A 27,231-nucleotide genomic window follows, 5' to 3' on the forward strand; every position below is an offset into this window, starting at 1 on the left:
GAAGAAGAAATCACCACAGCCTTATTGCTGATATGGAGAAAGTTTTAGTGGTCTGGACAGAAGATCAAACCAGGCACAACATTTGCTTGTCAAAATCTAATCCAGAGCAAGGCCTTAACTTTCTTCAATTCTTTGAAGGCTGAAGAGGTAAGAAAGTTGCAGAAGAAAAACTGAAAATCTGCAGAAGTTGCCTCATAAGGTTGATTGAAGGAAAGATGGTGTCTCTAGAAGATAAAAATGCATGGTGAAGCAGTGAGTGCTAATGTAGAAGCTGCAAGAAGTTATTGAGAAAAGATCTAGTTGAGACCATTAGTGACGGTAGATACACTAAATAACAGATTTTTAATGTAGATGGGATAGCCTTTTAATGAAAGAAGGAAGAAGATGCTACCTAGGACATTCACAGCTATAGAGGAGAACTAATGTCTGACTTCAGAGGACAGGCTGATTCTCTTGTTAGGGATGGATGCAGCTTAAATTCGAAGTTTACGTTAATGATTATTTACCATTCTGAAAATTCTAGGACCCTTAATAATTATGGTAAATCTACTCTATGTTCTATAAGTGGAAGAAACCTTGGATAACGGCACATCTGTTTACAACAGGGTTTAATGAATATATTATTATTATTTTTCAGTTGGAGTCTCATTCTGTCGTCCAGGCTGGAGTGCCGTGGCACGCTCACGGCCACCCCCAGCATCAACCTGCTGGGCTCAGGTGATCCTTCCACTTCAGCCTTCCAAGTAGCCGGAACTACAGGCGTGCACTACCACGCCTGGCTAATTTTTTGATTTACTGCAGAGATGAAGTCTCGCCAAGTTGCCCAGGCTGTTCTTGAACCCGTGGGCTCAGCAATCCCCTCACCTTGGCCTCCCAAAGTGCTGGGATTACAGGCTTGAGCCACCGCACCTGGTCATGTTGTTTTTTTAATAGAGTCCATGGAGTCTTACTATGTTGCTCGGGCTGGTCTCAAACTCCTGGGCTCAACCAATTCTCCCATCTTGGCCTCCCAAAGTGCTGGGAGGCATAAGCCACCATGCCTGGCCGAACCCCAAGTTTTAAGCAGCATGTTGTGCTGCCCCCGCACATCCAGGGACTCAGCCCGCGTGCTCCAAGCCTTCTGGGCTCCCAATCCCACCCTGGGGCCGGAAGGGTGCTATGCCCAGCCAAAGCTCTGACCTCATGAGCACACTGGGAGGAGGCGTGGCCTTGTTACCCCGGGGCCCTCAGTGGGACTGCAGGAGCATTGGAAGAATGGGGGAGGGGATCTGTGTCCTAAAGGGGCTGACAGGGCTGACCCCGCACTCTCCTCTGGAGCCTGAATGTCATCAAGATGCCCCACAGTGGCAGACACCACCTTCTAGAAGCCTGGACTGTGCCCACCTGGACCATGCCCACATGTACTGTGCCTGTGGAAACTGTCTCTGCGTGGACCATGCCTACATGGACTGTGCCCGCCTGGACCCTTCCGTGGTCTCAGTGGAAATGAGTGGAACAATCATCCACCAGCGGATGCCCATGTGGCCACTCAGGATGTGTGTGCTGGGGGAACACGACTTCTGGCCAGTCTGAGCTTCGTGTACTCAGGGCTCTGATTCTCATAGTCTTTAGAGTTCCGATAATGGACACACACATATCTTAGGATCCTGCTGAATCAGGGGTCTCAGGTTAAAAGAACGGTAACGTCTTATTAGTTCCTACTGCTGCTATCACAAATGACTACTCACAGTGGCTTGAATCAACACAGACGGATTACTTGACGGTCCTGATGGCAGAAGTCCCTGGGGGTCTTGTGCGGCTGCATCTGGGCAGAAGGCCCTGGGGAGGCTCCATCTCCCCAACTTTTCTGGCTTCTCGGGCAGCCCACCCCCGCTTGGCACGTGGTCCCTCTAGCCCCCACATTCCCTCCCATCTGTCTCCCTACCCCTCTGTTTCCACCTGCTCTCACAAGGACCCCATGATATGCCAGGCCCACCTGGACATATCGGGACACCCTAGTTCAAGATTCTGACCTCTATCTCACCTGCAAAATTCCTTTTTCCCTGGGAGGCAGCAGGTTCTGAGGATAAGAAGGCGGATGTTGCTGGGGTAGACTCTCTGGCACCTCAATTCAGAGTCAAAAGGCAGAATCAGGCAGCTGCTGGGGACTTTGCAGCCAGGACACAGCCACTGGGCTGTGACGTCAATTCTTGGTGTTAAGGGGTAACCTGTGTATATCTAGCACCTTGTCACACTTGTGATGTGTGAGAGAATTTGGTCTTTCAGAGTGATAGGTATATAACAAATCATTGAAAGTAAATTGATTGATTTAAGTTGAGGGTGTGAAGCTGAAATCTCACCCCGTCTGTGCAGTGTGAGAACACTGGGGGAACTTAAACTCAACTGCTTTGGCCCAACGCCCCTGCCTGCACCCCACTGTTCCCGCGGTCCCCTGAGCCTGGGATTCCTGGATCTTGTGGAGCCCTCTGGGATGGATGCTGAGATGAAAAGGAAATCCTAAGCCCCCAACTGACTGAGCATACTACTCCTGGCCAAGGGGTCCCGGGAGCCATGAGGACTGAGATCCCAGCCATGACGGAGCAGGTCAGACATGCCTGGTCACACCCGGTCCCTTGTCGAGAGTAAACAGAAACCAGCCCTTCCAAAAGACCCCGCCCCAAAATTAGCTAACTGCCTGATGCTGTGTTCTCTCCCTTTGCCATGTGGACAAAGTCACCCATCAGCGTTCCTTCCTGATAAGAGAGCACTGACTGTGGCGTGGCCATGCTAGTCCACAGAGGACGCACACGAGGGTCTGCGTATCTGCGTCTTCACCTTTGACATCAGAGGCCTGAAGAACCCCACCCTCAGATCCCGCCACCACCACCATGTTTTGTACACAGGTCCCTGGAGAGGAAGGGAGCTCAGCTGCTGTGTGTTTCTCCCCTGAGTATTCACAATTCTCCTGGGCTTCTGAACGTATCTGTTAGCCACCCAGTCAGCACGAATCCTGGTTCACCTTCCCTCCCTTGCAGCAGCTGTGCTTGGTGTCCAGCTGGGGGCTACACTTCCCGGCCTGTTGAGACAGCACCCCAAAGGCTGCAGCCCTCAAGAGAAGCAAGGCTTCCGTTCTCACTCGCGGTCCACATCACCCTGTGGATGGACCTTGAGGGGCCCTTCCTGCGGGTGCCTCCCTTACTCTCCAGTCAGAACCATCTATCCCTCTGTTTCAGCTCCCTCTCCTGAAGCTGCTTGTCCCCTGCCCTGCATGCCAGCCACTGTGTCCCCGCCTTCTTCTTCCCAGGAGGCTGAGCCCGGTAACCTGCTGTTCTCACCCGAGTGTCCTGTCCTGTGCTGGGTGTGATGGAAGACAACCACGGGGGCAGCACACAGGTGTGCCCATGCAGAACCTTGACCAGGTTACACCAGCCAAGGACACCCAGGCACCCCGCATCTGCCCAGCCCTCCCACGGGACGCCTGGAGACCTGCAATGCTGCTGTGCACCCTTGCATGCCAGGTCTCCATGCCCCTGGCAGTCATCCGCTGGCTGCCCTGACCGGCGCGAGTCGGGCCTGGGGAGCGAAACCCAGCAGCATTCTCAAGCCTGGCTGCACTTGGAGTCATGGGGTGAAGCAGGTGGCAGGCCCGTTGATGCCTCCCAGGGGGTGCTCATGCCCATGAGAGTGCCAGTCCAACTGGCCCACAGTCATGGGGAGCAGGACGGGCTCTCGACCCCAAGTCTGGGCCCTGTCTCATCCCAGGAAGAACCTGGGAGGTTCCTGGGTCGCTGGTTGTCTGGGGTCCTACAGCTGGAAGACAGAGCCCCACAAGGCAGGCTTGGCCTCTGTGGGGCCAGCCTCCCCTCCGTGTCCTCCCTTGACTCCAGAACTTGGGCCCAGACAGCCAAAGCCCTGGGGGACAACGGGTGACTCAGATGCTTCCTGTTTTCTTGGCCACAGTGGCCAAGGGTGGAAACAGCCAGGCTGGGGTTCACGGCCCAAGAGGGGGCCCTGGAGGGAGGAGGAGGAGGAGGCTGGTGCTACGGGCCAGTCCTGGAGGAGAAGAGCTGGGCAAAGCCCCTGGGCAGTTTGCAGGCCTGGGGCTGGGGACTGGGTGGGTGGGTGGGTGACTGGGCCAGCAAAGGAGGGGAACCCAGGCTGGATTTCTTGACCTGGAAGGGATCTTCTGAGCCTTGGGAGTTGGAGAAGAGGCCTGCAGTCCTTCCTGGGTTCAGACAGACAGGAGGGGGACTGCGCGGGTGGCGGGGAAGAACTGAGGTGAGGAGGCCCAGGGCCAGGACTACCTTGAGCCAGCCGTGAGTGACTGTGCGACCCCCAGGAAGCCCCAGCACCCTGTCTGTAAGTGGGAGGGGCCATGACAGCCGAGCTCAGAGACTCTGAGCAAAACTGTAGCCTCTTTTGCCTTACACTGGGGCAGTTTCCCAGATGCTCTCCAATTGTATGATTTTTGTTTGTCTTTAGATGTTTGTTTTTGGTTTTTTTTTTTTTTGAGTCAGGTGGGTCTCACTCTGTCACCCAGCCTGGAGTACAGTGGCATAGTCATGGCTCACTGCAGCCTCAAACTCCTAGGTTAAAGTGGTCCTCCCACTTCAGCCTCCCCAGCAGCTGGGACTATAGGCATGAGCTACCACACTCAACTAACTTTTAAATTTTTTTTTTTTTAGTTGGAGTCTCACTCCATCGCCCCAACTGGAGTGCAGTGGCACGCTCCCGGCCACCGCAGCCTCGACCTGCTGGGCTCTGGCAATCCTTCCGCTTCAGCCTTCCAAGTAGCTGGAACTACAGGTGCGCACTACCAGTCCCGGCTAATTTTTTTTAATTTATTGTAGAGATGAGGTCTCACCAAGTTGCCCAGGCAAGTCTTGAACCCTTGGGCTCAGGCAATCCACTCACCACGGTCTCCCAAAGCGCTGGGATTACAGGCTGAGCCACTGAGTCCAGCCTTTAAATTTTTTTTTGTAGAGAGCGGTCTTGCCATGTTGCACAGCTGGTCTTAAACCCCTGGGCTCAAGGGATCCTCCCACCTTGGTCTCCCAAAGTGCTGGGATGACAGGCATTACTGTTGCACCCAGCCTCATGCACTTTTTCGAGCACAAAATGGGATCCGCTTTGCACATGGATTCGCTTTGGACAGTTTCATGGTTTCCCCATATTCCCTGGTACAGATGTGTGCTGCTGTGTCTGCCTGTTTAAACATTTTGATCCTAAGAGGCAGGGGGCTCTGAGAAAGGGGGTGGATGCTGGGAGTCACCACCCATGGGAAACTCAGAGTTGTGGGTGTTGCGTGGAGGCCCGATGTGTTTCCAGGGTTGTGACAGGCTTGGGGACAGAGCTCTGGAAAACCAAGACAGCCCGGAGACAGCCCACCCCTCTTGATGGGAACCCCAGAGCTGGGGACTTCAGACAGTGGGTCGCCATCTCCTCTGTTGCACAGGAGGAAATAGGCCCAAGGGTAGGAAATAGGGGGTGATGTCTGGTCCAAGGTCACCCAATGTGCCAGCATGGAACCTTGGCTCTTGTGCCCGGCTAACCTGGGGCTGCCCTGGCTGGATCGGGGACAGGACCCGGGTGTGATGGCTTGGACGAGGGGCTGCTGAGGCCCCTGGAGAAAGACCAGCTCTGGGGCCAGGGAGGAGGCTGCCGAGGCCCTTGGAGAAAGACCAGCTCTGGGCAGTGGGTGTGGCCGGAGGACCCTAGAGGAGCAGCTCACCTCTGGAGACGGACACTCCATCCAGGAGAGGAAGTGCCTGGCACAGGACCCACAGCCAGTCCCCTCTCCCTTCCACTCCAACCGGCCCGGCACAGCGCAAAGGGCTGGCCCAGTGTCTACCCGCAGCACTGTGCCCACACCCCTGCTGGGCTTCTCATGACTGCCGAACGTTCTGCCACCTTCCCAGGCCCAGCTGACAGGTCACAGGGCTTTGCCCACCCTCCCTGGAGCCTCAGGACTCCAGACCTCTGCCTGAGTGAAGGCCCTCCCTGGCAGGGCACCGGGTAACCCATGAACAACAGAAATGCATTTCTCACAATGCTGGAGGCTATAAGTCCAAGGTCACTGCACAGAAGGTGCAGTGTCTGCTATGACTGTTGTCTGCTTGCAAGACAGTGCCTTGTTGCTGTGTCTTCACATAAGGGAAAGGATGAGGACAAAAGAGCCCAGTTGATCCCCTCCAGCCCTTTATAAATCCTCATGACCTAATCACCTCCCAAAAGCCCACCCTTGAAGACCGTCGCATTAGTGATTAAGTTTCAACATATCAATTTGAGGGGCCAGGCAGGTGGCTCATGCCTATAACCAGAGCTTTGGAAGGCCAAGGTGGTAAGATCTCTTGAGCCTGGGAGTTTGAGACCAGCCTGGGCAGCACAGCAGATCCCATCTCTACAAAAAATACAAAAATCAGCCAGGAAGAGTGGTGCATGCCTGTAGTCCCAGCTACTTGGGAGGCTAAGGCAGGAGGATCACTGGAGCCTAGGAGGTGGAGGACACAGTGAGCTATGATCACACCATCTTGGGCGATAGATAAGACTCTGTCCTGAAATAATAATAAAACTAATTCAATAAATAAAGTTGGAGGAAATGTTCAGACTGTAGTGGGCTTACCAGCCTGAATAGCCCACCCTCCCTCCAGCCAGAGTCAGGCTAGAAACCACGGGAGGAAGACGAGGCATCACAACCACAGAGACCCCCAGCCATGCCCGCTGACCTGCGCCTCCAACCAGTCCTGGGCTCCTGGCTCCCTGGGAAGGGGTGTTTTTCAGAGGTGACATTAGATCTTAAGGGTGTATGTTTCCTCCGACCTCAGCCAGGGAGAGGGCCCCTGTGCCCAAGCTTGGCAAGGCAGGCAGGCACCAGCACCGATGCCAACAGCGACCCAAGTCCTAGATGCCCACAGGAGAGACAGCCATGGTGGCCCCCAAGAACACAGCCTCATCTGGCACTGCAGGTAGATGCAAAGGAGGGAAGATGCCAGGTCCCAGGTCCCCAGTAGCACGCTGGGGCCTTGCTGGCCCCTCCGCCCCATGTCTCCCATGCTCCATCCTTCCAGCAGGCATTGAACCATCCGTCAAGTGTCCTGTCCCTGCAAAGCCAGCCTCCACCCCGAGTTGCACAGCATTCTGTCACCCTCCCACTGCAGCCCCAGCTGCCTGACCAGTGTCCAGAACCCCCTTCCCTCTGCTTCTCCTCCCCCTTCATGTCCACCATGAGGGCGTAAGCCAAGCCCCACTCCACTCTGGTTAGGGCCTCTCGTGGTGCCGGTGTGGCCTCGGGAAATGCTTCTGGAGGGCAGGACAGAGGATGGACAGGTGGAGACCTGCTGGGAAATGTCCCAGACTTCCCCAGTCAGGCATGCACTATGCTGAGGGTCCAGCCCTAGCCTCCTGTGACGAATGTGCCTGGGCAGTTGTAGAATTTGGGAGGAACTGGGAGCACTCCCCACGGTGTTGCCAGCAGAAGCCCCCGAGCCAGCTCATCCCCATAGGCACACCCACCCCTGCCAGGCCCTCCTACACAGTTGCCTGGTAGAAGTCTCCCAGTAATAGCGCCCATCTCGGAGCGGGGTCCTCTAGGTCAAGGTCAGTTGGAGGGGCCGATCTTTGTCTGCACAGAGTACAAGCCTGCCCGGCCACGAGTCGCAGACAGACGCCAGCGTGTGAGTCCCAAGCCGCCCCCACCGTGAGTCACAGGACCAAGTTGGGCAGGGCCAGCCCAGAGGGGCCAGGAGGGCAGTCCTGCCTCCACCGTGCCCCAGAGAGGGCCTGATGGGTCCCTGGCCTTGCTCTGGTGCTGACTCAGGCCCCACTGCCAGCTCAGCATTCCTGCCCGCCCTCCCCCACCTCTGTGGCTATTGAAGCTCTCTGGGGGGTCAGGCCACCGGCCACACCCCCCCACCAGAGCCTTCCTGCCTGCAAAGGCTCCAGGGACAGTGCAGGCCTGGGGCATCAGGGGAGTGCTGGCTGCTGTGGCTGCTCTGGGGGTGTCCGGGAACAAGAACAATCCTGGGTATGCGGGCAGGCTGGCCTCCAAGGGGACCCAAGGGTACTCTTCCCAAGTCCAGAACTGAGTCCTGGAAAGGAGATGCCAGCAGGGGAGGGGTCTGTCCCCCTGCACCTGCTGGGTGTGTGGGTAGGGGCCCCTGGGAGAATGTAGATAAGGGTATCACAGGGTGTGCGGGTGTCACAGGTTATGTGGGTGTCATAGGGTGTGTGGGTGGGGGTGTCACAGGGTGTGTGGGTGTCCCAGGGTATGAGTGCCACAGGGTATGTGGATGAGGGTGTCAGGGGGTGTTTGGGTGTCATGGGGTGTATTGGGGGGGTGTCATGGGGTGTATGGGGGGGTGTCATGGGGTATGGGTTGTTGGGGTGTGTGTGTGAAGGTGTCATGGGCTGTGCGGGTGGGTGTCCCCTGGAGGTATTAGGCGGAGCCTGCAGGCTCTGCAGGTTGTCCTGACTCCCTACTTGACAGGCAAGTCCCTGAGGCTGAAGTGGTCTCCCCACTCCTGAGGACCGCTGAGGAGTAGGGGCTGGGCCTCCCCATTAGACCTGAGCCCCTGGCCCAGCCTGACCCCTCCTCAGTGGCAGCTGGGATCAGGAACCATCCTGCTCAGCCTCTGCTGTGTCCACAAGTCCCTCCTGTCCTCCCTGACCCCTGGCCTTTGCCCTCAGGCCTGGGCCAGCCCAGGCCACAGCTCTCGGGCATGGGGCAGGGCTGGGTGCCATGACACTGGCGTGGGTCCTCACCCTGTGGATGCTGCTGCTGGTTCCCAGGCTGGGGGCTGGCAGGCCAGGGTCCCCAGAAGACGCCTCCTTCTACTATGGAACCTTCCCACCTGGTGCGTTCGCCCTGTTGGTCTGTCCTCTGTCCATCTGTCTGTTCAACTATAGCCTGGCTGACTGCCAAGGGGTCGGGTGTTTTCATTCCTGACTGGTGGGGTCGGAGGCAGGTGCCTCCATGTGGTTGTTCTGAAGTAAAAGAAGTTTCTACCAGATTCTTAAAGTTACTGAAACCCACAGATGATGCCTGCCAGGTGCAGCTGACATCTCCCCTCCCACATGCCCACTCGCAGGGAGACAAGGTCCCCATGGACAGGGCAGGTGTCAGGGGGCAACCCTGAGACCTGGGAGGCACAGCTGGGTCTGACAACAGGCGCTCAGACCAGCCAGGGGTCTCCTCGCAGGCTTCTCCTGGGGCACAGGTAGCTCCGCCTTCCAGACGGAGGGCGCCTGGGACCAAGATGGGAAGGGGCCCAGCATCTGGGATGCCTTCACGCACGGCGGTAAGGGGAAGGTGCTGGGGGATGAGACGGCAGACGTGGCCTGCAACAGCTACTATAGGGTCCAGGTGAGTGGGGCATGCCTGAGTGCATGTATGTTTGTGTGCATGTGTACATGATTTGTGTGTGAATGTGTATGTGAATGTGTGTCTGTGTCTGCATTCATGTGTGCATGTGCATGTATACAAGTTTGGGTGTGGGCGTGTGTGTATGTGTGTGCACATGTGTGAATGTGTGTGCGTGTATGTCTGTGTGTGTGCACAAGTGCTTGTGAATGCATGTATGTACTGTGCATGTGTGCATGCGTGTGTGCTTGTATATGCATTTGGGTGTGTTCATGTGTGCACACGTGAGTGTGTGCATGTATATCTCTGTATACATGTATGTCTACATGTGTGTGCGCGTGTGTGCTTACCTGTTTGAATGTGTGCTCACCTGTTTGAATGTGTGCTCATGTGTGCATGTGTATACATGTATGCATGTGCCTACTGACAGGCAGGAGTGACATACTGAGGGAGCCCAAGTGAATGTCAGTCTAAGCTCTGCCCAACACCTCCCGCCCAAAGCAGCAAAGTGGGTGGGACCCGTGGGGGCTGGGCTGTGGGTGCCAGGATGGGAGTGGAGGAGAAAAGGAAAGCAGGACTCTCTGGGCCGATCCCTAGTCCCCGTGCTGGGTAGTGAAGGGCAGACGCTGTGGCCAGACCGACAACAAAGCCGCCTGAACCCCCATCCTTGCTGGTGCTGACCCCCCAGCAAGGCTAGGGCCAGCCCATCCTCCCACGCTGTCCCTTTCTGGGTAGCCCATCCTCCCTCCTCATCCTTCTCCAGGTGGCCCATCCTCCCACCCCACCCCTCTCCTGGTGGTCCGTCCTCCCACCTCATCCCTCTCCTGGTGACCTGTCCTCCCACCCTATTCCTCTCCTGGTGACCCATCCTCCCACCTTGTCCCTCTCCTGGTGACCCATCCTCTTTCCCCATCCATCTGGGTGACCCTCCTCTCACCCCATCTCTCTCCTGGTGGCCCGTCCTCCCACCCTGTCCCTCTCTGGTGGCCCATCCTCTCACCACGCCCCTCTCTGGGTGGCTCCTGGGGGACCATCACCAAGTTTGTTGCACACCCGTTGCCGTCTCCATGTCCCAGTGTTCTGATTTCATGTGACTTGGCACACACCGCAGGAAGTGTGGGGCAGGCAGTGTCACCTCTGTCACAGAGGAGGAGGCGAGCTCCTCTTTCCCCCCCCGAGAGCTCCCTCCCAGCCCAGATCCCGTGGCCCAGCCCTACCTCCTGGTTGACAGGAGGACGTCGTCCTGCTCAGGGATCTTGGAGTCAACCACTACCAGTTCTCCCTGTCGTGGCCCCGGCTGCTGCCCACTGGCATCCGAGGTGAGCTGAGCGGCCCCTCCGAGTCCTGGGGCGGCCCCTTTGGCCACGACGGCTTTGCAGGGACACCACAGAGTCCCAGGTGGGAGACCAGCCACTCTCAGAGGTGTGCGGGTCCCTGGACTCCCAGGGGGGTCTTTTCCAGCCCTCAAGGCCCAAGCGCCCTCAGCCCACAGGAACACAGGTGGGCTGAGGGTGCTTGGGCCTCCAAAGGCCATGGGCCGGGGAGGCTGCACCACTGAAGCCCACTCCGAGGGCCCCCTGGCAGCGCTTTTGTCGCCCACAGCCGAGCAGGTGAACGAGAGAGGAGTCACGTTCTACAGCGGGCTGATCGATGCCCTCCTGCAGAGCAACATCACGCCTGTCGTGACCCTGCACCACTGGGACCTGCCGCAGGTGAGACTGGGTGGGTGCAGAAGCCCTGGGGGAGCCGGGCAGCAGGAGGCCCAGCATGGGGCCGGCACCACCTGGGCAGGCAGGAGGAGGGTTCAGTCCTGGCTCAGGCCATAAGTTGGGGCAAAACCTCCCTGGCCCACTGTCTCAGGCACTGGTGCTGCTTTGACAGCATGTAGACGGGCATCTGTAAGGAATGTAAATGTCCTTCCCATGAGCTGGGAACCCACATTGGAGGCGCTGGAGGGGTCCATGTCTGGGAGGGCCTCCAGGACTGCACCACGAATGCCACATCCTCATACAGCAGGAGGCAGAGGGGCAGCAGGAGGGACATGCTCTCTCAGAAAACTCTTGGGTAGGAAACAGCCCACACAGGCCACACTGTCCAGCACTACTATCACCTCAGGGTCATGGCTTATGAATTTGAGGGGACAGAAGCAGTCAAGCCACAGTGGAGGAGGCCACGCAGCCCAGCTAGGTCTGTGACAAGTGGAGCATGTGACTCCTAGTGTTTTCTGAAACATTTGGCATCAAAACAACAAACCAAAACACCACAGAGACGCGTCTTCGGATTAGGATTTGGTGACACAGTGTAAATCACAAGTTGAGCCATATCTCTGCAACTTGCTTGAGCCAATGCTGTGTGCACGCCATGACCCCACTTGGCAGTCCCCGTGAGCCACAGTGCTGGGAAGTCACTGGGGCACTATTCACGCCATTTTTCCATTCACCCAATGGGCCCAGAGGTCCAGCCTAGCCACGGATCTAACCTTGACAGGGCAGGTGGTGCTAGGTACAAGGTCCTAAGGTTTCAGAGCTGGAGGCGGGCCTCAGGGACTGTTGGGAGAAGGGCGGGAGGGGAGGAAGGCCGTTCTGACTGCAGGGAGTGTAGCGAGGGATTCGGTTGGAGTCTGGGGAGCAGCCTTGGAGGAGAAGGCTGAGGCTGGAGGAGCCGCTCCGGCCAGGGCCAGAAGGCCGCAGGGCCGAAGCGAGGTAACAGGAACGGGTTTCCTCTGTGGGAGCGAGGCACCGGAGGCCTCCGTGGGGAATGGGGCAGAGCAGGCTCTGGGGAGAGGAGCAGGAGGCTGCCTCTGGCCTCCTCCTCAGTCTGGGGGACAGCCTGCCCTTGTGGCAGACACTGGGTGGGAAGAAAGCTCTCCATGGAGGAGAGCAGAGTGAGGACACTGCACGGTCGAGCCCTCCTCAGAGCTCTCATGCTCATCTCTTCAGAATTCGTATTCAAGATGCTTTTCCTGTCTTCAGGCCCTTCCCCTGGCACATTTTCTTCCTTTCCTTTTTTTTTTAGAGAGACAAGTTCTCATTCCATTGCCCAGGCCAAAATGCAATGGTACAATCATAGCTCACTGCAGCCTCGTACTCTTGGGCTCAAGTGATCCTCCTGCCTCAGTCTCCCAAGTAGTTGGAACTAGAGGTGTGTGCCACCACACCCAGATAGTATTTTTCATTTTTTGTAGAGATAGGGTCTCACTAGGTGGCCCAGGCTGCTCTTGAACTCTTAGGGTCAAGCAATCCTCCCACCTCAGCCTCCCAAGGGCTGGGATTACAGGCATGAGCACCATGACCAGACTTATCTTTTCTTAAATATTCCATCTGCCAAGTTCCTTCTAAGTGTGGGCATCTTGCACTCCCTATGTGCCTCCCCTTGTGCAGGGGAATGTCACGTGGCCCCTCCCATGCTGAAGCTGCTCTGTGGTCCCTCACTCCAGAGCCTCCCTGGGTCTCCGGCTTCTCCCTATGTCCACAGCTGCTCCAGGTCAGGTTCGGCGGGTGGCAGAACGTGAGCATGACTGGCTACTTCAGGGACTACGCTGAGCTGTGCTTCGAAGCCTTTGGGGACCGGGTGAAGCGCTGGATCACATTCAGTGACCCTCGGGTAGGTGGGGCCCCTCTCACGGGGAAGCCCACACATGCCACGCCTCTACCACTTCTGACGGCTGTGGTCCTGCTCTCTGTCCTCACAGGCCATGGCAGAAAAAGGCTACGAGACCGGCCAGCATGCGCCAGGCCTGCAGCTCCGGGGCACCGGCCTATACACGGCAGCACACCACATTATCAAGGTGAGTCAGGCCTCTGTGCCCCGCCTGCGTGCCGCACACACCCCGTGCCTTCTGTGCCGCCAGGAGTTTAGGGGGGCGAGGCCTGCTGTCCAGCCCTGCCGGATGACACACTCGCCGTCCAGCCAAGGAGACGGGCACACACCTCACCTGTAGGCCGCCTCATGAGGAGAGGTGAAGGGGGACACGTGTGACTGTGAGCGGGACCGACTTCAGAGTGGGGGTGGGAGTGACGGGGGCCCTGCCTGAAGGACTGCAGCAAGGGGTCAGGAGAGGTCATCGGCACAGGGGCTTCAAGGGACCTGGGACTGGGAAGGGGGAGGGAGACAGCGAGAGGCTCGCCCACCCAGCCCTAAGCTATGTGGGGATGGGGAGAAGTGGCTTCTGCTGAAGGAGCCGCCAGGCAGGTCTCCAGGGCAGACAGGCAAGGGTGAGAGAGGGAGGAATCATTCAGGGAGGAAGTGGAGGCAGCAGACCAGGAGGCACGTGCTGCTGGAAGGGCTTGAGGCCAGGCACACGGAGCATGCTGGGAGGCTGAAGAGGACCACTTGGGACCAGGAGGTTGAGGCTGCAGTGAGCTTTGATCGCACCACTGCACTCCAGCCTGGGCGACAGATCAGACCCTTTCTCCAAAACAATGAAAGAAAAAGATTGTTGAACACTATTGAAACACTGGTTGCTGGACTCCACTCCCTGAGCTTCTGGTCCAGGAGGTCTGGGAAAGGGCCCATGACCTGGCGTTTCAGCTCCCCAGTGGGTGCGGATGCTCTCCCCGGGGAACCACTGAATGAGCGTCACCGTCCTGAATGCCTCCTATCCCTCTATGCGGAACTAGCCTTCGCTACGGCCTCTCAGCAGGCAGCGGGCATGGTGGTCTCGTTTCTCAAGACTGTCTCAGATGCTTGGCATCTTTCTAACTTGGCAGTACCTCTGGGGAAAGTACCCAGGGGTTGCAAAACACACTCTAGCAAAAATTTCAGACACAGGATGCTGATGCCAGACCTAGGCCACAGTCCACCACAGCACAGAGAAATCGCTGCCTCCAGGACAGAGGAGGGAGGCTACGGCCTGGGGTGGTCAAGGCTAGGAGTGCTGTTCACAGGTCCCCACAGTCTCTAGAAGCAGGAAGGGAGGAGGCGGCAGCTGAGGCCCCCAGTGACCCCCTGCTCTGTTTCAGGCCCATGCCCTCGCCTGGCATGCCTACAACAGCACATGGCGCCCCAAGCAGCAAGGTGAGCTCGGCCCCCAGGAGGACAGCACGGGCGCACGGGTGGCCCATTCCTCCCATCTCTCTTCCCTCACAAGGTCTACTGGGGATCTCCCTGAACTGCGACTGGGGGGAGCCCGTGGACATGAGCCGCCCCATGGACGTTGAGGCCGCCGAGAGGTACCTGCAGTTCTGCCTGGGCTGGTTCGCCAACCCCATCTATGCCGGTGACTACCCACAGGTCATGAAGGACAGCATCGGTGAGCTGGCCCCACCCATGGCAAGGTTACCCAGGCTGAGGGGTGAGCTCAGGTGGATGGCCAGACCCCAGGGGACTGATGGCCAGTCACCACTGGAATCAGCAGGGAGGGGCCCAAGTGCATCCCAGACCTGAAATGGAGACTTTGAAGAGCCAGGAGGAAGCCTGGCTGGCCTTGGGCTCTCCCCTGCGTGTCCTGAGGACCTGCCTCTGCCCCGGCTCCATCCAAACAGTGGCCAGGTGGGAGGCAGGGACCAGATGTGGTCCTGGGCGCCAGGTCCACCATCTGTTGCTGGAGACACTGCCAAGCTCTGGCTTCAAGTGTCAGGGAGGAGAGGCAGCAGGCAGTATTCACAGGGTGGTAGCAGTCTGGGTGTTTTTGTTTCTCTGTTTTGAGGTGGGGCCTCACTCTATTGCTGAAGCTGGAGTGCAGTGGCATGATCATGGCTCACTGCAGCTTTGACCTGCTGGGTTCAGGTGGTCCTCCTGCCTCAGCCTCCCTAGTAGCTGGGACTACAGGTGGATATTACCATGCCTGGCTACATTTTTACTTTTATTTTTTTGACCTCTTAACAATATTAGGTCTTCCAATCCCTGAACATGGGATGTACTTCCACTTTATATTTTCTCTACCTTCTTTCAATGATGTTTTGTAGTTTCTACTGTCCAAGTCTTTTGCCTCCTTGGTTAATTCCTAAGTATCTTATTATTTGGGGAGCTATTTAAATGGAGTTTTCTTAACTCCTTCAGAGATTGTTTATCATCAGGGTATAGAAATGCAGCTGACTTTTGTGTTGCCTCTGTATCCTGCTAATTTGCTGAGCTCACTTGTCAGCTCTGACAGTTTTTTGTGCGGCATCTTTAGGATGTTCTATAGGTAGGAGCATATCATCTGTGAGCAGAGATAACTCCACTTCTTCCCACTCCAGATGCCTTTTACTCATTCTCTTGCTGGTTCCTCTGCCTAGAACTCCTGTTGAACCAAGTGAGACTTGGCTGAACTGTACTCTTCTCTTGGAAGGAAGGAAGAGCGTGGAGCAGGGCTTGGATATGTCGAGGCTACCAGCATTCTCGCGGCAGGAGAAGGGCTATATCAAAGGCACGTCCGACTTCTTGGGGCTGGGTCACTTCATGACTCGATACATCACGGAGAGGAGCTACCCCTCGCGCCACGGGCCCAGCTACCAGAACGACCGGGACTTGGTGGAACTGGCTGACCCATGCTGGCTGGACCTGCGGCCCAAGTGGCCACATTCCGCTCCGTGGGGATTCCGGAGGCTCCTCAACTTTGCCCAGGTGACTGTCACATGTGGGCCCTGACAGGCAATTCAGAACACGTAGACCCAAATCCAAGTTCTTACAGCCTAGAACATGGGGCTCAGCTCAGGTTCCCACACTTGAAAGTTAGGAAGACAGAAGGAACCAAGTTGTGCATATTTCAGGGCTACTCCTCTCAACCCGAGAGACAAACACCTACTATGAGCAGCCACTTCTATGTATGTAACTTTAGTTACGATTGTTTTTTTTTTTTTGAGTCAGAGTCTCACTTTTTTGCCCAAGTTGGAGTGCAGTGGCACGCTCACAGCCACCACAGCCTCGACCTGCTGGGCCCACACAATCCTTCTACCTCAGCTTTACAAGTAGCTGGAACTACAGGTGTGCATCACCACGCCCAGCTAATTTTCTGATTTATTGTAGAGACAAGGTCTTGCCATGTTGCCTAGGCTGGTCTCAAACCCACAGGCTCAGGCAGCTAGCTATGATTCTTATCTCACACTTGGCTATTTTGCTGCCCTTCTTATCTGTGGGGAAGAACAAACCCCAGGTACATTTCCCTCCAATGATGCTGGTTTATTGAGAAATATATTCCTTTTCATGAACTTGTTTCCTGCCTGTATCATCTCTAAACAAACACATCATCTGATATTTTCTAAACGCTGAAATATGGGAGGGACCCAAAAACGACTGGAATTTATTTATTAAAAATTGTGCATTTATTCTCATATGTTTACATTTCAGTCACATCAGCTAAACATTTCCCTTTGAGAACTTTTTTCATCCAGGGAAACAAACAAAAAAAAAGTCACTTAGATAAGATCAGGTGAATGGGTAGAGTGGGGCATGGGCCTCGTGCTGTTGTGGGTCCAAAACTGCTGAGCACAGTGTGGTGTGGGCAGGTACATAGTAAATCACCCATGAAATGGACAAACATGTTGAAATAATCTCCACAAAAAAATTCACTGAAGTTAAATGCAGCCAGCCTCTCACAGCAATGCTAACTGTACACTGATGCCGATGAGTTTTCAGAACATTTACCTAGTAAGGGGTAGCCTGGACTACAAGGAGTCTGCCCTCCAAAAAAAATTCCTAATTTTTCTGGGTCCACCTCATAACTTGATGTGAATGAGGTTTGAGTCTCTGTTCCTACATGAGCCTCTGACGCCTAAACCTACCTGCAAGTCAGAATATCCAAGACGTACTGCTCTCACTCACTTGCAGACTCAATATGGCGACCCTCCCATATACGTGACAGAAAATGGAGCCTCTCAAAACCTACACTGTACTCAGTTGTGTGACAAGTGGCGAATTCAGTACCTTAAAGGACACATAAACGAAATGCTGAAAGGTAAGACACAAACCAAGACTGTCTTCACATATTCTTCCATTTGGACAAAATTTTTTTTTTTTTTTTTTTTTTTTTTCTTCCCCCCCCCGGACAAAATTTGACAAGACACATTATCAACTGAAACTTGCTTTTAAACCTCACAAATGAAAGCATTTCAGTATTATCTTCAGTCTCACTTTTCTAAGTAAATGAAATATATGAAAAATAGAGTAACTTGTCTTTGCAGCCATAAAAGACGGTGCTAATATAAAAGGGTACACCTCCTGGTCTCTGTCGGACAAGTTTGAATGGGAGAAGGGATACATGGATAGATATGGACTCTACTACGTCGAATTTAATAGCAGAAATAAGCCACGGTACCCGAAGGCTTCTGTTCACTATTATAGGAAGATCATCACTGCCAATGGGTTTCCCAATCCGAGAGAGGTAGGCTTCATTGTCATGGCTGTTTCAGAAGGAAGCCAGGGTCCACGGCGCAGCCCTGGGCCTCCTACTCACCCTTCCCCATTCCTTTCTCATTTGCTTAGCATGAAGCCAATGTACCTTAGACGTCAGTCCAACTCACAGAACATTAAGTGCGCAGCTAGAGGATGGGTAGGAGTCTGTGTGCCTTAGGTTATATAGTCAAACTCAATACAGACTCTTAACTAAACGTCACTCTAAATGTTGTACCTTTTTTTTTCAAATTGGAGTCTCACTCTTGTTGCTCAAGTTGGAGTGCAGTGGCATGCTCATAGCCACCGCAGACTCAACCTGCTGGGCTCAGTTGATCCTCCCGCCTCAGTCTTCCAAGTAGCTGGGACTACAGGTATACACCACCACGCCCAGCTTATTTTTTGATTTATTGTAGAAATGAGGTCTCACCAAGTTGCCCAGGCTGGTCTCGAATCCCTGGGCTCAGGCAATCCTCTCACCTTGGCCTCCCAAAGTGCTGGGGTTACAGACTGAGCCACCTAAATGTTGTATCTTAAAGCCAACAAATATTACCTACCCTTCCAAATGTGCAAACACAGTGAAGTAGAACATACAATGATTGCATCACTTTCATTTCCTTCCCTACCAAATGGCAGAGCCATACAAACACATTGGCTCCAAAAGGGGATTAAAAACCATCCAACCTAGTAGCCCCAAGAGCCTGTCAAGCACTTCCAATAACCCACATGTTTTCTCAGTTCTCCATCCTCTTGCTGCTGCGCCTACAGGCAGGGAATACACATTGTAGTTTAGAGTGTCCTAAGACACTTAAAAATAAATCTCACTTGTTTACCAACATTACTTTAAGGTAAGCCCAGTAGGCCCTCAGTGGAAGTGACAGCTGTGAGGCATCTGCAACTATCACATCATGACAAAAGCACAAAGCTACACACTCTTCAAGAGTATAGACTGCTATTCCCCTCCCACTATGCTGCACATAGATGTGCAATAAATATTAATTTAAATGGCAGGCAGATTTTCAAAAACATGTATTTTCACCCTTTTATTCCAAAAATGATTTGAAACAGCGAAACATTTAGCCTAAGACAACATTACTTACACAATGGATTTGTATTAGGTGGAAAGCTGGTATCACAAAGCCTTGGAAACTTGCTTTATCAACAACCAGATGCTTGCTGCAGGTGAGTGAGGATATTTTCATTCTTTCCTTTGATAACCAGACTACATAATTATAATGAAATAACCAAAATCTCAAAATGTGGAACTACCTGAGTCAATCTTCCAAAACCACTTATGATTAAAGTGATTTTTTTCTTTACTTTGAAGCAATGCCACATTTCTGTTTTATAAATATTTTATTTATTTTTTTGGGGGGTGTCAGAGTCTCACTTTGTCGCCCAGGCTGGAGTGCAGTGGCACGCTCAAGGCCACCACAGCCTCGACCTGCTGGGCTCAGGCAACCCTTCCACCTCAACCTTCCAAGTAGCTAGAAGCACAGGCACACACCACCATGCCCAGCTAATTTTTTAAATTTTTTAATTGTAGAGATGAGGTCTCACCAAGTTGCCCAGGCTGGTCTCAAGCCCCTGGACTCAGACAATCCTCTCGTCTCTGCCTCCCAAACTGCTGGAAACACAAGCATGAATCACTGCGCCTGGACTTATAAGCATTCTAAATATTAAAAAAGCCTACCATGAAAAGAGAAATATTTTATCTACTCAAGTTTTATTCTTTCTGAATCATACCATAAATCTGTAGTAGTAGGCTTGTAAAAGGCAGGGAAATGTCAACCAGTATGCCAAAGGGAATGGAAAAGCCAAAGAACACTCCAGATCTCATATTGCTCATTCAGCAAGTAATTATTAAGCACTATTTGTTGAGTTTTTTTGTTTTGTTTTCTTGAGTTGGAGTCTCACTCTGTGATTTAGACTGAGTGCAGTGGCATACTTATGGTCACTGCAGCCTTGACCTGCTAGGCTCAGGTGATCCCTCTGCCTCAGCCTTCCAAGTAGCTGGAACTACAGGCACGTGCCACCACGTCCAGCTAATTTTTGATTTATTGTAGAGATGCTATCTTGCCAAGTTGTCTAGGCTGGTCTTAAACCCCTGGGTTAAGGCAGTCCTCTCACCTCGGCCTCCCAAAGTACTGGGATTATAGGCAGGAGACACCGCGCCTGGCTGTCACTCACTATTCATTAGGAAAAATTTTAGGCCCTGAGATGTAGCAATGAACAAAGTTCCTGCCCTCACAGAGGCCATCATTCCTTCTGCAATGGGACTTGAGAGGACCGAATGTAGAAAACTGGGATGTACCTATGCATCCAGAAATGCCAACACACAGTCTTTGTTGCTCTGAATTCTATCTTTATCTCTAAATAAGGGCAATCGAGAAACTTGCTCCTAAATCCCATGAATGAAAGTCTTTCAAAATTATCTTCAGTCTTACTCTAAGTAAGTAAAATGCATTAAAAATAAGAGTAACTTGTCTTTGCAGCCATAAACAACGATGCTAATATAGAAGTCCAATGCGCTATCCATTGAGCAATGGAACGATGCTAGTATAAAAGGGTACACCTCCTAGTCTCTGTTGGACAAGTTTAAATGGGAGAAGGGATATGCGGTTAGACACGAACTATCTGTTTTAACAAATGTATCTTTGATGCGGTGCCAGAGATATAAAGTGTTAGACCAGGTCAGGCACAGTGGCTCGCACCTGTAATCCTAGCACTTTGGGAAGCCGAGGCAGGAGGTTCATGTGAGCCTTAGAGGACAAGACTAGCTTAGGCAATGTAGCAACACCTCGTCTCTATAAAACATCCAAATATTAGCTGGGAGTGGTGGCATGTATCTGTAGTTCCAGCTATTTGGGAGACTGGAGGCGAGAAGACTGCCTGAGCCCAGGAGGTCAAGGCTGTGGTGAGCCATGATCATGACACTCCAGCCTGGGTGACAGATTGAGACCCTGAATCAAAAAAAAAAAAGCAAAAATAGAAAACATTATGGAAACTATGGAATATGGCTGCTAATAGTTTGAGATTAATTTAGGTAATTTAATTAACATCAGTAATTTAAGTATTGAGGCATTTAGAACCCAATGTAGGTAACTTCTGAAATATTTACAAAGCTCTTGCATAGTTTTCAAATAACCTTTAATTCACCAAATTCTATTTCATGGCTAATGAAAATGAGAAATGTGACACCCCTTTTCAAGTTCCCAATGCAGTCAGAGCCTGTAGGAGGAGCCATCTGCTGGGGTGACCATGTCTCACAGGGGTTTTGTCATTTCAGAGCCGCTGCAGAGGTACATGCAGATGGCCACGGAGGTGGCAGTGCCCACCGTGAGTGCCCTCTGTGTGCTCCTCGCTGCTGTCCTGCTCGTGCTCCTTCTGCAGGCGCGGAACTGAGTGCATGGCCAACAGGGAATGTCACTTCATGGGGACAGATCAGAAGTGCCCTTCCTGTTCTGTGACGGTTTACACGTGTTTCTGTTTCGGGCTCTGCAATAATTACCTTTTTTTTCTCTTTTTGGCTTGTGCTGGAATTAATAATTAAAAAATAAAAATAAACATAAATAAGAATCACTTGTAATCTTGCCCTCCTCAAAACTAACATTAAGATTTTGTTGTATATTATGAGTGTATCTTCATTTTACAAAAATGGGATCATAGTATACAAACTGCTTTATGACTTGATGTGTCTTCCTTTTTAAATCTGTCCAGAAACACAACTTTAATGTACAAATAATGGCCATCTCAGCACTGTCCCAACATGGTGGCAGAACCCATCTAAAAATAGCATCCTCCCACTGAAAATCCTTGTGGCCAGCCTGAAAGAGGATGTGATGGGAGGCAAGCAGGTGGGACAGTCCCGGGACAGGCTTCCTACACCAACTCCATCTCACTTTACTCAAGGAGACACCTCAAAGAAACAATACGTATTTAAGTTATTTCTCTTCTAAGTAACTAAATATTTTGCTTTTTAAAAATAAAGGACTATTTTATTCTTTTTTTTTGAGTTGGAGTCTCATTCTGTCACCCAGACTGGAGTGCAGTGGCCGCTCCCGGCCACCGCAGCCTCGACCTGCTGGGCACTGGCGATCCTTCCGCCTCAGCCTTCCAAGTAGCCAGAACTACAGGCGAGTGCTACCATGCCCGGCTAATTTTTGATTTATTGTAGAGATGAGGTCTCGCCAAGTTGCCCAGGCGGGTCTCGAACATTTTATTCTTAACTATGTTAAAATACTACAATTAACTACTTTCCATTCATGTGGAGACAAAACATCACTTAAGAAAGAATGTTATCAGGCATTCAACTCCTCACCTGATTTTACTTAATATTGTTTCAAAAACCTCAAAACATAAGAGAGTAGAAATTGTTGTTCGGTTAATTATTTTGGTTAATGTGATCTCAAATGAAAACATTTTAAAGATCTGGGTCCTAAAATTGGACTGGGGTAAAGTTGTTTTAAAAAACTTTGCTTTCAAAGTCAAACCCATATGCTGCTTGAAAATCATACTCATTTTCCAATAAATACTATACTGATTTTAATGCAAAGACACTACCACACAAAATTTCCTCTGGTTTTAGGATTAAATTGATCTATTGGGCTGCTTACAGAAGGTAGAAAGAAAATTAAAGACTTGAGCTGCTCAGGAGAGTCTGTAAGACTTTTATGCGCTTACTGATTAATAATCCACATTCCTAATGAACTAAAGCAACCTTTATGCCACAGAAACAATAAGACATAAGGTCCTCATTACAAAGCATCTGAAGAGAATGAGAAGGGCGCGTGAATACCTGAGGACCCCTCAGCGTGTGTCACTGGAAGTGCACCTGGCAGCAAGTGACCGTGGTAGTGAAGGGTACCCTTTCTTCCAAGCTCCCGTTAAGGGTCAGCTCAGAAAGGTCTGTAAGAGAAGAAAAGGTTTCAGAAAGAGAAGCCGGTCAGAAGTGCTTCACGCCCTGCTGGCTTTTCTATCACGTTTAATGCTGAATTTACCACAGCCAATAATCAAGAGACAATCGGCATAATGGTATGTGTCTTCTACTTTAAGAGAATCTACTGGAAGAAAACCAAGGTTGTCAATTCCTTTAAATAATAAACCTTCTTGATGCATTTAAAACATGATTAAATAAACTAAAATATAAGGCAGATTTTAAAAGATTAAATATTTTAAACTTGGGAACTTACTGTTTTATATTTTGTGCATCAACTAGGTTTAAACAACTATCTTTTTTCTAATCTTAATAGAAATTTCAGAAAAGAAATTTCTACTTAGGATTTGTAGCCTCAGGGCCAGACACATACTTATTTTCCTCTCCCAAAGACAGGTTTCCAAAAAAATGGTCCCATCAACATTTAGCTGGGATCACATGCAACCCGTGGGCCAGTGTCTCAGTGCCTGTGCTCTCACCATCAAGGAGCACTCACGGAGCCTATGCAGGGAAGAGCTCTGCAATGCCCCTTCTCCCACCAGCCCAGATCACAACTCTCTTCCCGTGGCGGCTAGATGTACACTTTCCTCTCTCGAGTCTCCCTGCCTTTGGTGTCAACTGCCCTACTCATTTGATATCTTGAAAAGCTATATCTGACCTAAGTGCATGGTTCAATGAAGTAAAAAGTCCAACTTCTTCTAAATGATCTTTGGCAAAAAATTAATAAAATTTAAAAATTAAAAAAATTAATAGAGCCCAATATTTTAGGGAATTAGGGCTTTGAATAACCCATGACTTTTCAAATGGGATCCCCCTTCAAGAGTGGGTCTTGCTTTGGGGCAAAAGCCACTGAATAATTTCTAGACAACGACATCAAGAATATATGATGGCAGAAGAGGTTATAAAACTCAAGCCAAAATGGAATTGAATTTCCAAGACACAAATACATGATTCCTTAAGAACTCCTTATTTTCATAAAAGCCATTGTACCAGTGCATTCACAAGTTGTTTTAACTCCAACATCCAAAATAACCTTTGCTCTTTTTCGATGCAACCTGTGTCAAACAGGCTTTAAAAGCTGTGTGTAGTACACTTTGCTTGTTCAGCATCATTGGAAAAGAGACTTTCATTGTGCATGAATTTCCTCGTAACACCAGTTAAATCTTCATGTAGCCGGGCTCGGTGGCTCAGCCTGTATTCCTGTGCCTTTGGGAGGCTGAGGTGAGTGGATTGCCTGAGCCCGCGGGTTCGAGACCCGCCTGGGCAGCGAGACCACATCTCTACAATAAATCCATAAAATCAGTCCGGGCGTGGTAGCGCATGCCTGTAATTCCGGCTACTTGGAAGGCTGAGGCGGAAGGATCGCCAGAGCCCAGCAGGTCAAGGCTGCAGTGGCCAGGAGCGGCCACTGTACTCCAGTCTGGGTGACAGAGTGAGACTCCAACTCAAAAAAAAAAACCAAAAAACAAAAAACTTCATGTAACAAATTTACTTTGAAATGGCATTTTTCAAAAGTGTGTCGCATATATTCATGACTTCCTTCTTAATCATAAAAGTAATTCATGTTTCTCATAAAAACTGGAACCAGGACTGGCTGAAGCACTTTGGCTGGTCTCAGCACAACTCACAAGAGCCGCCTGGGCTGCACCCAAGACTCTGATCTGCCCAGCCTGGATAGTAAGCCTGGCACATGCCTGAACAGCTCTACTGATCACTGACACTAGGAAGCCTCGCTGCCACCAGCACCCACTGCTCAGAGCTGCTGTGAGGGTTGCACTCTTCTAGGACTTTTCCTATGGCCCATCTCGGTGTAAACAGTACTGCAGTTAGGTCTGTGTACACATGTCTGGTTACAGGTGTGGGATAAATCCCCAGTGATGGAACTGTCAGGCTGAGAATACAATCATCACACTTTGGCTGGGTATCCCCCCACAGAAGCTGTGCACGTGATGATCCTACTGGCGAATGCAAGGCTGAGTGTCTGCTCCCCGACACCCATGCCAACACTGTGACTTCAAATGTTTTGATCTTTGCTAATCTGACAAGTGAAAAACTGGTATTTTATGTATATAAGTTTGCATTTCTCTTTTTCCAGGTGAAACTTAGCATATTTTTTTGTTTTGACACAGAGTCTCACTATGTTGCACATTCTGGCCTCAAAATCCTGGCCTCAAGCGATCCTCCTGCATTGGTCTCCCAAAGTGCTGAGATTATAGGTGTGAGCCACCACATCTGGCTGAGAACATTTTTATTTTTAAAAAAATTTAGTTTGTGCTGGAATTGCAGGCATGAGCCACCATGCCTGGCCCATGCACATTTTATTATTTATTTATTTTATTTTTTTTTTTTTTGAGTAAGGGTCTTACTCTGTCACCCAGGCTGGAATGCAGTGGCACATTCATGGCCACCACAGCCTCAACCTGCTGGGCTCTGGTGATCCTTCCATCTCAGCCTTCCAAGTAGCTGGAACTACAGGTGTGAGCTACCATGCCCAGCTTATTTTTTGATTTATCGTAGAGATGAGATCTCACCAAGCTGTCCAGGCTGGTCTCAGACCCCTGAGCTTAGGCAATCCTCTCACCTCGGCTTCCGAAAGGCTGGGATTATAGGCTTGAGTCACCACGCCCGGCCTAAATTTTATTTTTAAGACAATATTTGAATTTTCTTTTTGGTAAACTTTATATCACTTGCCCATTTTTCTACTGAGTTATTATTTTTCTTAATAATTTAAAAGTTTTTATATACTAGGAAATATAGCCCCCCCCCGGCTTGTCACGCAGGCTGGAGTGCAATGGCACACTCACGGCCACCACAGCCTCGACCTGATGGGCTCAGGTGATCCTTCCACCTCAGCCTTCCAAGTAGCTAGAACTACAGACGCATGCCACCACGCCCGGCTAGTTTTTGTGATTTATTGTAGAAACGAGGTCTCACCAAGATGTCAGGGCAGATCTCGGACCCCCGGACCCCTGGGCTCAGGCAATCCTCTTGCCTCGGCCTCCCAAAGTGCTGGGATTACAGGCTGAGCTACCGTACCTGGCCTATAGCCCCTTTTCTGAACATGGGCTGCAAATTTCTTTTCCTTATTTATCTGTCTGTTGTTTTGCCTCTGGTATGTTTTGCCATACAGAAGTTTTTCTATTTTCATATAGCTGATTACCAATCCTTTATACCTTCCAGGTTTTTTTCAAACTTAGAAAAGACACAGCACAACTTTAATCGACAGCTTTCAGGAAAACTCTTTCAGTTTCATTAGGAGATTTCAGTTCAGCTATATGAGCACAGAAGTTTCCATTATGCCTAAATCAAAAGATATTGGGTGGGGGAGAGAATAAACATTTCCTGGAAATATTTTTGTAAGATATTAACCAGTAAAATAGAACTATCTGTATTCCCCACAGCGGTTGATTGTAGGCCTTTCAAATCTTGTCAGAGTCTGTTTGAAAATTATTAGATTTATTTTCAAAAATTCCTTCCCTATTTGAACACAGCCCTTCAAAACCTCTATGGATAAAGAGACAGCACCATCTGGGCAGTCTGCCTGATGATGCAAGCTTCACAGGCACACCTGAAGGGGGAGCCCTGGTGAGTGATCCATCACACCAAGGAACAAAGGATACTCTGCAACCAACAGGGACTCTCTCTGACTGAGGCCTAGAAGTCTCACCCTATTCCAGCCAGACAAGACACTGGCAGAAATAGCAGTTTTTTAATTCTAACCAGTGCACAGACGTGTGAAGTGTGACCCAGTTTCCACCTTATGACCCACTTTCACTCCTGTGTCCCTGTGGCTTGACTCTTTCTGATAAAAGTTCCTTTACCCAGAACAATGAGGAAAAAGCATGCTTCTGAGATTCTTTTTTTGAGTTGGAGTCTCATTCTGTCACCCAGACTGGAGTGCAGTGGCCACTCCTGGCCACCGCAGCCTCGACCTGCTGGGTTCCGGCGATCCTTCCGCCTCAGCCTTCCAAGTAGCTGGAACTACAGGCGCGCGCTACCACACCCGACTCATTTTGATTTTATTGTAGAGATGAGGTCTCGTAAAGTTGCCCAAGCGGGTCTCAAACTCGCGGGCTCAGGCAATCCACTCACCTCAGCCTCCCAAAGGCGCGGGATTACAGGCTGAGCCACCGAGCCCGGCTTCTGAGATTCTTATATTCTGAATGTCTCTGGGCATGACACTTGCACAAAATCCACAGGCAGTAGTCTTTTTTGGGGGGTTGGAGTCTCACTCTTGTCATCTAGGCTGGAGTGCAGTGGCACACTCATGGTCACCACAGCCTTGACCTGCTGGGCTCAGGATATGTTTCTGCCTCAGCCTTCCAAGTAGCTGAAATTACAGATACACACCACGCCACCTAGCTGGTTTTTGTGACTTATTGTAGAGACAAGCTCTCACCAAGTTGCCCAGGCTGGTCTTGAACTCCTGAGCTCAGGCAATCCTCTTGGCCTCCCAAAGTGCTGGAATTACAGGATGAGCCACCATGCCTGGTCAGCTGCCTTTTTTTTTTTTTTAAGAATAAATGTGCCAGGCTCGGTAGCTCAGCCTGTAATCCTGTGCTTTGGGAGGCTGAAGTGAGTGAATTGTCTGAGCCCGTGGATTCGAGACCCGCCTGGGCAACTTGGCGAGACCTCATCTCTACAATAA

The 27,231-nt window shown here is 51.3% G+C and overlaps 2 protein-coding genes across 3 annotated transcripts in view; one reads left to right on the top strand and one right to left on the bottom strand.

The window, feature by feature from the left end:
* Positions 1-8,716: 8,716 nt before the first annotated feature.
* Positions 8,717-21,066, top strand: LCTL (lactase like). The gene is made up of 13 exons (XM_008074791.2): positions 8,717-8,831; positions 9,177-9,340; positions 10,569-10,656; positions 10,940-11,049; positions 12,812-12,940; positions 13,029-13,124; positions 14,299-14,353; positions 14,427-14,588; positions 15,609-15,883; positions 17,087-17,213; positions 17,440-17,639; positions 18,766-18,829; positions 20,937-21,066. The coding sequence occupies exons 1-13, from the start codon at positions 8,717-8,719 to the stop codon at positions 21,050-21,052; spliced, it is 1,701 nt and encodes a 566-aa protein (XP_008072982.1). The 3' UTR covers positions 21,053-21,066.
* A 33-nt stretch (positions 21,067-21,099) lies between these two features.
* The window catches only part of ZWILCH (zwilch kinetochore protein), a 33,612-nt gene continuing 27,480 nt past the window's right edge, over positions 21,100-27,231 (bottom strand). Inside the window, exons 18-19 of one of the 2 annotated variants that reach the window (XM_008074799.2) lie at positions 22,446-22,555; positions 21,100-21,183 (exon numbers count right to left, since the gene is read on the bottom strand). In XM_008074799.2, the coding sequence (XP_008072990.1) occupies positions 22,467-22,555 (89 nt within the window). In that variant the 3' untranslated portion in view covers positions 21,100-21,183; positions 22,446-22,466. Of the gene's footprint in view, positions 21,184-22,184; positions 22,556-27,231 lie in introns of those variants that run through there. The other variant, XM_008074797.1, reaches the window with a different exon arrangement.

Source organism: Carlito syrichta, unplaced genomic scaffold (genome assembly GCF_000164805.1).
Source record: "Carlito syrichta isolate Samal-C Ts95f unplaced genomic scaffold, Tarsius_syrichta-2.0.1 Scaffold117901, whole genome shotgun sequence".
Taxonomy (NCBI): domain Eukaryota; kingdom Metazoa; phylum Chordata; class Mammalia; order Primates; family Tarsiidae; genus Carlito; species Carlito syrichta.

Coding starts and splice junctions, on each gene's coding strand:
- LCTL (XM_008074791.2), top strand. CDS start 8,717: ATGACACTGGCGTGGGTCCTCACCCTGTGGATGCTGCTGCTGGTTCCC. Junction 12,941..13,028: donor TCACATTCAGTGACCCTCGG/GTAGGTGGGGCC, acceptor CTGTCCTCACAG/GCCATGGCAGAAAAAGGCTA. Junction 18,830..20,936: donor CAACCAGATGCTTGCTGCAG/GTGAGTGAGGAT, acceptor TTGTCATTTCAG/AGCCGCTGCAGAGGTACATG.